Source organism: Plecotus auritus (genome assembly GCF_963455305.1).
Source record: "Plecotus auritus genome assembly, chromosome: 10".
Taxonomy (NCBI): Eukaryota; Metazoa; Chordata; class Mammalia; order Chiroptera; family Vespertilionidae; genus Plecotus; species Plecotus auritus.
In genome coordinates, this window is record NC_137785.1 from 14,416,763 (window position 1) to 14,427,908 (window position 11,146).

The 11,146-nt window shown below is 58.1% G+C and overlaps 1 protein-coding gene across 1 annotated transcript; it reads left to right on the forward strand.

Annotated features, from left to right (window-relative positions):
• Positions 1-2,604: 2,604 nt before the first annotated feature.
• On the forward strand, positions 2,605-5,151 carry IRF2BP1 (interferon regulatory factor 2 binding protein 1). Its single transcript, XM_080643983.1, has one exon. The coding sequence runs from the start codon at positions 2,988-2,990 to the stop codon at positions 4,740-4,742; it is 1,755 nt and encodes a 584-aa protein (XP_080500109.1). The 5' UTR covers positions 2,605-2,987; the 3' UTR covers positions 4,743-5,151.
• Positions 5,152-11,146: the final 5,995 nt, after the last annotated feature.

The following is an 11,146-nucleotide window of genomic DNA, read 5'->3' on the forward strand; positions in this document are numbered from 1 at the left end:
GCCCTGGCCAGCTGTGTAACCACAGTCCTCCGTTTTCCTCATCTGTAAAATGGGCATCCTTTGATGTAGGAGGCTTTATCTTCTACAACTAGATTCTACTTACCTTCCAGGCCTTAGCTCAGATATCACCTCCTTAGGAAAGCCTTGTCTGACACCCCTCCCCCCAGCAGTTACCAAAAAATGAAGTGAATCATCTGAGTACATTTAAATGGCTAGTCTACCTCCCTCACTAGGCTGAGCCTTGTCAGGTCAAGGCCTGAGCCTCAGTCACTCCTTTGCTGAAGAGTTGAATCTTTTAAATAATGGGCAGCTTAAAAACAAAAACTTCACTTACAGTGCTTCATTTCTTTTCTTTTTTTAATACATTTTATTGATTTTTTACAGAGAGGAAGAGAGAGGGATAGAGAGTTAGAAACATTGATCAGCTGCCTCCTGCACACCTCCTACTGGGGATGTGCCCGCAACCAAGGGACATGCCCTTGACCGGAATCGAACCAGGGACCTTTCAGTCCGCAGGCCGACGCTCTCCACTGAGCCAAACCAGTCAGGGCTATAGTGCTTCATTTCTGGTCCAGGAACCATGCTTAGCATTCATATGCATGTTTGCATTTTAACCTGAAGGTAGCCAGTAAAAAGAATCTAGGGGGTCTCTTTTTTTTCTGAGTTTAGTAACTTGCCTTAAACTTGTCAGGTGGCAATTCAGTCCACCTGAAGCTGGCATCTGGCCAGAACTCTTGTCTGCCACTAGAGTTTGCTAGAGAATGACCCAAATGCAATTTTCAGTGATACCTGATGGCCCTTTGAATAGTTGTAGATGCACCTTTAACTTACGTAAAAAATGTAGCTAGCATATAGAGCCATGATTGTGCACATAACATTGCTTAGGTTGAAGCAAAAGGAGCCCTTTCCAAAGTATATAATTTCAGAGAGGGAGAGAAACATCAATGACGAGAGTCATTGATTGGCTGCCTCCCACATGCCCCACACGGGATCAAGCCTGCAACCTCAGCGTGTGCCCTGATGGGGAATCAAACTGTGACCTCCTGGTTCATAGGTCGACAGTGCTCAACCAGAAGCACACCAGATGGGTAAGAAGTCCATTTTTTACAAGTTATAGGTGGGTAACGTAAAATCAGAGTTGCTATGCTTGCAGCTGGGTGAGGGACAGGGATAGGCAGCCCCTGATTAGTTTAAAAAACACTAAAGAATGCAACGCTGACAATACATTAAAATATTTTTGTGTTTTTAACATGGACCCAGGCTTAGGAAGAGGCTGATAGAGGTTAGAACTTAGAGACCTGTCTTCCCCGCCCAGCCCTCACATCAGCTTGCCTGGCACTGTTCCCAACGACTGGAAGAAAAAAACATGGCTGGGCCAGTATGTCTCAGTGGTTGAGCGGGGACCTATGAACCAGGAGGTCACAGTTTGATTCCTGGTCCGGGCACATGCTGGGGTTGCAGGCTTTATCCCCAGTAGGGGGGGACGTGCTGGAGGCAGCCGATCCATGATTCTCATCACTGATGTTTCTATTTCTGTCTCTCTCCCTTCTCTGCAATCAATAAAAAAAAAATTTTATAAGAAAAAACATGGGGGCCCCCAGAGCCTGGTTGGGCCTATCAGGTAGTAGGCACTTAAGGTTGTTGAAAGGTGGTCTGGCGCTTGCTCTTCTCAGAAACTACCCCCCCCCACACACACTCTTGCTCGCCATCTCTGGCCTCCTTCCCTTCATTCCAACTGGGGAGCAGTAGAAGGTGGTGATCCCCTCAACTCCGTGCTCTGAAAACACGGGAGAAGCCCCCCCAAAATTGACCGGGGGTGTCGGAGGTAGGACAGTCTGTGGGAATAGGGAAGGCCTCCCCAGACCTCCCAGACAGCGGAAGTGCGTCAGTTTGTCCGATCCGCAGAGCATTTTGGGAATTGTAGTGAAGTTGGAGGCGGGCGGAGAAACGGACATCGTAACCCTTTGAACGCCAGAGCGCGCTGTCAGAGCTGGAACAGAGTTGGAGGGCGCTTACCACTCCAGCAGATGAGGCAACTGAGGCAGAGGCCTCCAGGCCTCTCTCTTTAGCTGGCTGATGCTGGGCCGGCTCAGAGGCTGATACCCAGGATTCTGAGGAAAACAAAGTGCCAAGTGGACAACCTCCCCCCCCCCCCCCCGCCACCATCAAATTGCCAACTTCCCGTCCCCTACCCAGAAACCATCCAATCAGGGCCCCTCCACCCCAACCCAGGAGCGCCTGCCTTCTTAACGGGCCATTGGCTTACCTTTGATGGGCGGGGAACTCAGTCTCAGAGAGGGCAAGACCTGTGCTTACGGCTGCACAGCAAGTCCGAGCAGAAAGTGGACGCCCGGAAACATGTCTGCCTCCTACAATTTCTGGATTCGTGATACCTCTGACCATTGGTACCACATCCTTACCCCCAACTCTTGTGCCCGAGCTCCTCGAAGCGCGCCGAACTCCCTGCCCTTTTGGAGGAGTGGTAAGGGTTGAGCTGCAGGGAAGCGACGAGTCCCCTCAGCCGTCCCCTTTAAGAACAGGCCCCGGCGGGACTACGTTTCCCAGAAGGCTTTGCCGGCACGTTATGTAACTTTCCCTGCGAAGCGGCCTCTGGGGCAGAAGAAGGTGGAGGCGGCGGCGGCCGTTGCAGTGGTGGCGGCGAAAGCGACGGGAGCGGCGGGAGCCCGAGGCGGCGGCACCCACGGCCCATTACTGGGCCCAAGCTGTGCGCCTCGGCCCGGAGCCTGGACCGGACGGGGGCGCCGACGTGCCTCTGTATCTACCTTTTCAAGGAGGCGGGAGTGAGGAAAAAGGCTTAGGGCCCAGGGGGCGGGGAAGGGGGGCCGGGCCTGTATCCGCGGGGAGGCCGAGCCGAAGGCCCGACTGTGGCTCGCGCTTCCCGGGGACACGAATAGAACGTCGACGGCGCGGATCGAACGTTGGCGGCGGGTGGAACGCGGGGGCCGGGCGGCGCGCGCGCGGGGGCCATGGCGTCTGTGCAGGCGTCCCGCCGCCAGTGGTGCTACCTGTGCGACCTGCCCAAGATGCCGTGGGCCATGGTGTGGGACTTCAGTGAGGCCGTGTGTCGCGGCTGCGTGAACTTTGAGGGCGCGGATCGCATTGAACTGCTCATCGACGCCGCCCGCCAGCTCAAGCGCAGCCACGTGCTCCCCGAGGGCCGCTCACCCGGGCCCCCGGCCCTCAAGCACCCCACGACCAAGGACCTGGCTGCTGCTGCTGCACAGGGACCCCAGCTGCCGCCACCGCAGGCCCAGCCGCAGCCCTCGGGGACTGGCGGCAGCGCTTCGGGCCAGGACCGCTATGACAGGGCCACATCATCTGGCCGCCTCCCCCTGCCCTCGCCTGCCCTGGAGTATACGCTGGGGTCCCGCCTCGCCAATGGGCTGGGCCGCGAGGACGCCGTGGTGGAGGGGGCGAGAAGGGCCTTGCTTGGCTCCATGCCCGGCTTGGTGCCCCCCGGGCTGCTGGCAGCTGCAGTGACTGGCCTGGGAAGCCGAGCTCTGACTCTGGCACCCGGCTTGAGTCCTGCCCGTCCAATCTTCGGCTCCGATTTCGAGAAGGAGAAGCAGCAGAGGAATGCGGACTGTCTGGCAGAACTGAATGAGGCCATGCGAGGCAGGGCAGAGGAGTGGCACGGGCGCCCGAAAGCAGTGCGGGAACAGCTGCTGGCGCTGTCTGCCTGTGCCCCCTTCAATGTCCGCTTCAAGAAGGATCACGGGCTGGTGGGGCGGGTATTCGCCTTCGATGCTGCCGCCCGCCCTCCAGGCTACGAGTTTGAGCTGAAGCTCTTCACCGAATATCCCTGTGGTTCTGGCAACGTGTATGCAGGAGTCCTGGCCGTGGCTCGCCAGATGTTTCATGATGCTCTGCGGGAGCCAGGCAAGGCACTGGCCTCATCAGGCTTCAAGTACCTCGAATATGAACGCCGACACGGCTCAGGGGAGTGGCGCCAGCTAGGAGAGCTGCTAACCGACGGCGTCCGAAGCTTCCGCGAGCCTGCTCCTGCCGAAGCCCTGCCCCAGCAGTACCCAGAGCCGGCTCCTGCAGCTCTGTGTGGCCCACCCCCGAGAGCCCCATCCCGGAACCTGGCGCCCACCACACGCCGTCGCAAAGCATCCCCTGAGCCTGAGGGGGAGGCGGCTGGGAAGATGACCACCGAGGAGCAGCAGCAGCGACACTGGGTAGCTCCGGGTGGTCCGTACTCTGCTGAGACCCCTGGTATGCCCTCACCTATCGCTGCCCTGAAGAATGTGGCTGAAGCTCTGGGCCACTCCCCCAAGGACCCCAGTGGGGGTGGGGGCCCTGGGCGTGCAGGGGGTGCCAGCCCAGCGGCCTCCTCAACCGCCCAGCCTGTAGCCCAGCATCGCCTAGTGGCCCGAAATGGGGATGCCGAAGTCAGCCCTACCACCGGGGCAGAAGCTGTTAGCGGGGGTGGTAGCGGCACTGGGGCCACCCCTGGAGCCCCACTGTGCTGTACCCTATGCCGGGAGCGGCTGGAAGACACCCACTTCGTCCAGTGCCCCTCAGTGCCCGGACACAAGTTCTGCTTTCCCTGCTCGAGAGAGTTCATCAAGGCGCAGGGCCCTGCTGGTGAGGTGTACTGCCCCAGCGGAGACAAGTGCCCGCTGGTAGGCTCCTCTGTCCCCTGGGCCTTCATGCAGGGGGAGATAGCCACCATCCTTGCTGGAGACATCAAGGTTAAGAAAGAACGGGACCCCTAGACCACCACGGCCACCAGTCTACTGCCCCCTGTCCCCTTGCCACCCACCGCTGCTGCGGATAAATTATTCCCTCCCTTACCCAGCCCAGTGCCACCCCCACCCGTGTACATACTCCCTTCCTCATCCCAGATGGGTCCCCTGGGGTAGACGCATTAAGGGTGGGGGGAGAAAGCTCGTGGCCTCTGCTTGAGGGGGGTGTTTGGGGTCCCTTGGCCCCTCCGATTTCCCTTTCCCCTCCTTGGCTTGGCTTTGCTGCTGCTCGTAGTTGGGGAAGAGGTGGCCCCTGCCTCCTTGAGAAGGGGCCTCCTGGAAATGTCGCTCTTATAAATGAAGCAAAAGCATTTTATCGCTCCCCTCTCCTGCCCCCTTTCCTCCTTCAATAAACCGAAAAATGGGTTTTTCCTTCTTGGTCCCTTAGTTTGTGAGCTGCTGCGCCCTCTTGGGGATGGAACTGGTCCTGCAGGGAGAGGATGTTGAGTTGTGTCCTCCAGGTGTCGCTCTTCACTCAGGCAGGCCCCCTGGCGATCTTGACAAATGCCGGCCACTGGTCAACCGGTCTAGCCATCGCCTGCTTTTCAGGTGACAGAACAGAGGCCCCGAGGAGATGGCTGTTGCATCGGAGCCATAGCCACGCTTGGGAATTGGGTTTCTTTTCTGGTGCTTCCCCCGTATTTACCGAGAATATAGGGAGGAGGACTCTGTCCGTGAGGGGAGGGAAGGTGCATCAGGAGGCTTTTAGGAGGGATGGGTAGCGAGACTTGCGGGCAGAGTCAGAATTAGGTAAGATCGCTAGAGGGACTTCCCGAGGAAGGAGACTGACTTGCGTGGGTCACAATAACAGGGTCCTTGGAAGCACGGTAGCTGCTTCTGGCCTCCTGGGGCCCAAGAGCGCAAGAGGCAGGCGCTTGGGAAACCTGAACTGGTTCCTCGTGTGCATCTGGGGAGACCAGCTCAACGGAGGCCATCCTAGAACACTCACTGGCAGGGTGAAAAGCACTCCCCCCCGCGCGGCCGCCTCTGATGTGCCAGGCCTTGTCCTGCACCTGTCCAGGTGGGCTGATCATTAACCAGGACTTCCTGCTCGCTGACGTCAGGGGGCAGGGCCTGAGCAGGCTGTGGCAAAGCAGGGGTTAAGGGGAAGGGGCAGCCCCAGAAGCCCAGCCCCCACCCCAGCGGCCTCCCCTGTGACCCTGAAGTGGCAATTCCGGGGAGGGGGGCGGGGGAATGCCGGGCACAAAGGCTAGCGGATGGACAGATGGGGGATGGTAGTTCTGCCACTGAGACCCATGGTTGCCCCGATCTCAGGAGGCCAGGTGTTAGTCACTAAATCTGGAAGATCCTAACATTCTGACCTGGGTCACTCAGGTGTCACACATCTTGCAGACCATATGCCCCAACCTCCAGATATTGGGGCGGGTGGGGGGGGCGGGCGGGGAGTGTCCACATCTTGAGTTCTTAAACCCCCAGTTCTTGGACTGAGGGTTCCCACCCCCTCCCCCAGCCATCAGGTCTCAGGTGTTCAGTCACCCCTGGCACTGCCAGCCTGGCTCTGGGCAGGGCTGGGAAAACCACCCCTGGTTAAATACACCAGGCGATAAGCCTGGGGCAAGTGAGACTGAATGGAGTTCCCTGCTTGTGCACCCCTCCTGGCAATCTTGTGGCGTCCCCAGACACAGCTCTGCAGATCCAAGCCCTGGGTAGCTCCCCCTCCCCCATCCTCAGGGCTAAAGGCCTCCAAACACCAGGGCCCTCCTTCTCAATGGGGGCCAAAGAGCTGTGGAGGACACCTGGTCCTTTAAGAACAGCTGGTGGGTGGGTGGGGGGCAGGGGAGTCACCCCCAGCCTGGTCGGTGTGTGTATTCTAGATAGAGGTTGGGTTAACCATTAACAGAGCAGAGGACCTGACCTGTGTGGGTGTGAGGGGCTGGATCAGTCCCCCCTCCCCCCAGCACCAGGGTGGGTCCAGAGTGAAGGGGTTCTGGATGTATTTGGGGACCATGAGGAGGTGACCAGGCCCCTAAAAAGAAAGACAGAAACACAAAAGAGACTTAGTGGGAAATGGGAGACAACAGGTGGCAGGGAGATGTAGAGACCAGCTCACTGAAAGAAGGCAAACCTAGAGGGACGAGGAGAGCTCAAGAGACCCTTTGAGATGAAGGAGATGAGGTAGAAACAGACTTCAGAAAAAGGAGAGAAATGTCCAGGTACATGGATATTTCCAGAAGTAGAGAAATATCCTGGTGCACAATAAAGATAGGAGGGGGGAAAAGAGACTAAGGTTCGAGAGAGGGATAAAGAGCAAATGAGAGAGACACTGTGAAACCGAGAAGGAGCAGGTTTGAACTAGAGAGTTCTGTGCGACGGGGAGAGAATGGAGCTCTGTGAAGGACAGCCTCCATCTGTTTTGGTCCCTTGGTCCCCTGAAAAGGCCTGGCCAACTCCTCCCCTTCCAGGTCTCAGCTCAGCTGATACCTCCTCCAGGAAGCCCTCCTGGACCCCCAAGCTGCATCAGGTGTCATTTCTGGGCTCTCACAGGTCCTGCGCTTCTCATCTCCCAGCCCTGCTCCTGTAGTGGCTGGGGGCTCAGAGGCATAGGAATAGAGGCTGACTCTGAGAGGCTGGGACTGAGAGGGACAGTGACAGAGGGAGAGAGAGACACTTACAAAGTGTAAGAGGAGGGAGGCAGAGAGAGACCCAGAGTTGGACCTGGCAGAGTAGGAGGCTGGCCCAAGAGGAGACAGAAGGCAAACTTCACTGAGAAGACAGTGAAGTCACCACTGTGTCCCCGCAGCACGCAGCACAGGGCTGGTCCCCTCCAGGAAATGTGTGTACAGCATCCACCGCGGGACAGACACTGCGGCAGGTGCTGTGAATACAACAGGGACCAGATGCAGTCCCTACTCTCACGGAGCTGACATTCAGAGGAGAGATACAGACAGACCCAGAAAATGTGACAGTCGTGGCTCAGTTAGTTGGAGCATCGTCCCACACACCAAAAAGGTCGAGGGTTTGATTCCCCATTGGGGTGCCTACAGGAGGAAACGAATCAATCAATGTTTCTCTCTCACCAGAATCAATAAACATATCCTCAGGTAATGATGAAAAAATAATAAACCAAAGAAAAGGGATAGAGAACGATGGAGGTTGCTATTTCAAGAGGGAGGGAGGGAGAGAGGGAGGGAAGGGCTCACTGAGGAGATGGCGCTAAGAACTGAAGGAGGTAACGGGGTGAGCCAGGAGAAATCTGGGGGAACAGCGTGTGCAAAGGCCCGTGGTTTGTTCATGTGCAGCGATGGCAAAGGGGAGAGTCATAAGAGTGAGGTTAGAGGGACAGTAAGGGAGCATGGGTCAGGGTGGGGGGCGGCTATAGGCCATGGTAAGGACTTTGGATTTGTCTTAAACAGGTTGAGGGTCTCAAGCACCGAGAGAAGGATGGAGCAAACGAGACAGAAATGGCAAAGAATCCAGGGGCTGGATAGCATCTCATTTATGTATGTGTCCAGGGTTCAATAGAGGACCTAGCACATATGCTCAATGGCAGAATAAGACCCAAACCGACAGAGAAAAAAAGTCAGAATGACGTTAGATGAATGGACAGGCTCCCAGGGACAGACTCCCTGGGGACACCCAAGGACAGCAGACACAGACAGCCCAGCTGAGAAGTCCCATTTCTTTCAGAGCCCTCCCCACCCGGAAAGCTTCCCTGAAGCTGGAAAAATCCCCCAGGCCCCCCTGTCCGCCTCACCCGTGGCGTGCCCACTCACACCTCAGGCAGAGGAAGCTGGCAGGCCCCACAGGAACCTTTCTGTGCGGGGGGGGGGGGGGGGGCGGGGAGTGGAGGCGGGCGGGCGGCAGGGACGAAGGGAGAGGAGTGGCGGGCAGGCAGGCAGCGGGCAGCAGCTACACAAAGGCCCCAGTGTCTGCCCTTCTGCCCCCGGGTACAGATATAAATAATATGTACATATACCTTTATATATGTGTGTGTGTGTATATATATATACACGTATCCCAGTGGGCTGGGGGCCACACACTTCCCTAAGGGGCCCGGGCATGGCAGAAGTCTGCTCCTGTAGTGGCTGAGGGCTCAGAGACAGGAATAGAGGCTGACACTGAGAGGCTGGGACTGAGAGGGAAGTGACAGAGGGAGAGAGAGAAACTTACCAAGTATAAGAGGAGAGGGGCAGAGAGACCCAGAGTTTGACCTGGCCCAAGTGGAGACAGAGAAATCAGACTTCACTGCGAAGACAGAAAAGTGAGAAGGACGGTGACAGAATGCAGACAACGGTCATAGAGAAAGGCAAAGCCAGAGAAACCCCGGTGAGAGGATGAGGGACGGAGAGGAACAGAGAGGCCAGCAGACACCCAGCGAGGCACGCACACAGCAGCAGGCAGACAGAGACGGGACAGGGCCGAGGCTGGGGCTTGGGGAGGCTGGTGACTAAGCGTGGGGGAGGGGCAGGGCACAGCTCCAGTTTGGGGGCACCGGCAGTTTGGTCCAGCCCAGTCCAGGGCAGGCTGAGGGGCAGGGCGGAGGTGAGGGAGGTGGCCCTTGGGTTCCGGATCTTGGTGTTTACCTGGGGCAGGCACTGCAAACAGGCGTCCGGCCTGGCCCGTGGAGGGTGGGATGGGGTGGGCCCCAGCTCTGGCACCAGTGGGCCCGACACGCCCACCTGTGGCCTGGGCAGTGAGTAACGCAGTGACACCTGGGTGGATGGTGACACAGAGGGACAGACATAGTGACACACAGAGACAGATATAGGCAAACCCAGAGTGTCAGCGACATAAACAGACCCACAGGACCCAGTGACAAAGATGCACTGTCACAGACACACAAAGGACAACGACTGAACAGGGACACACGCAGACAGAGTGACAAACACAGGAACACCTACGGCAACCCATGGACAGACACCGACACAGACACAGGCACACACAACGCACGCTAACATGGTGACCAGAGACACATCACAGAGTTAACATACAAACCCGTAGGCACAATGACACACCCTGACACCAGGATACATGCATGACACCCCATGACACACGGACACGGACATGCATGTGCACACTTGTAAACTGCCTGCACTGCTTGCTTCCAGAGTGTGCCCCCCTGCAGCCGGTTGTGGTGGGGGTGACTATGCGAGGGCTGGGGACCCCAGGGCCCCCCTGGCTGCTGTTGCCCCTCCCAGGCCCTAGAACAGCTTGGCGGTCAGGGCCACTGCGTCTGCCAGACTGGGTTCAAGTCCTAGCTACCCCACTCTTACTACCTGTGTGGCTGGGGCCACATCCCTTCACCTCTTCCCACCTCGAGTTCCACCTATAGTAACAGGTTCACACACGCCTGACATGGGGAGCCCTAACCCTCGTGGCTATTACTATTGCCATGGTCATCTCCTGTCTTCTGATGTAGATGGCCCTCGGCCCACCGCAGGGACCCACCCTGGCCCTCTGTCTCCCCCCATGGGCCGCTCCTTGGGACCATGTCACCTCAGGCCCACAAACTGTGTCTAGGTCTCTGTCCCCATGGCCATCCTTCCATCCCTGATCCCTGGCGTCCTCATGTCTGTCCATGCATCCCACGTCTGACCATGGTACTTTTCCACGCTGGACATCAGCCGGCTGTCCCTGGGGTGGGGGTCACACCTGCCCACGCCAGCCGAACTGGTGGCCACTAGACACCCTGACGGATGGCCCCACCCTCCGCCCAGGACCCTACAACAACACCCGCCTCTCCGGCCACCTGAGGTCCCCACAGGGGCGGCCTGAGGCCCGAGCCTGGGGACAGGAAGCCCCAGGCCTGGCCGCCCTGAAAGCCTCTTTCAGCCTGGGCCTCCTCCCGCTGCCACCGACTCCTCCTGCGGAATAATATTTGGGCTGTTGGCCGGGGGGTGGGGGCCAGATCCGGAGGCCGCCTGGGAGAAGCCAGAAACCGCAGGGCTTCCTGCCTCAGGCCGGCCGACTCTGGGAGAGACCCCCAGGCCCGAGGGAGGGGGGCAGGCGCCCGGGGAGACTGAGGGCCTTTCTCTCGGCCCCAGTTGTTTTTTCCAGGAACCAGGAGGAATTCCCCAGCCTGCCCAGGACAGCGAGGCTGGAGGGACGACTGACAGGGAGCCAGCACGGCAGGGGGCGGGGGTGACACGCAGCCGGCAGGGCGGGCACAGCGACAGAAATAGAGGGCCTGGCCTGTGCGAGGTGGCAGGTAGAAGCGGAAACTTAGGGAGCTGGAAGAGGGAGACCAGAGGAGGAGAGAGGCCAGATCCAAAGAAGGAGTGGGGGGAGGTGGACCCCAAGAGAGAAAAGCAAGTCCCCTAGGATGAAAAGGAAAGACCCAGAGGCCCAGAGGAGGGACAGAGGTAAAACCATGAGAGAATGAGAGAGAGAGAGAGAGAGAGACCATATGAGAC

Excerpts from the sequence above, each read along its gene's own strand:
- IRF2BP1 (XM_080643983.1), top strand. The coding sequence starts at position 2,988 with ATGGCGTCTGTGCAGGCGTCCCGCCGCCAGTGGTGCTACCTGTGCGAC.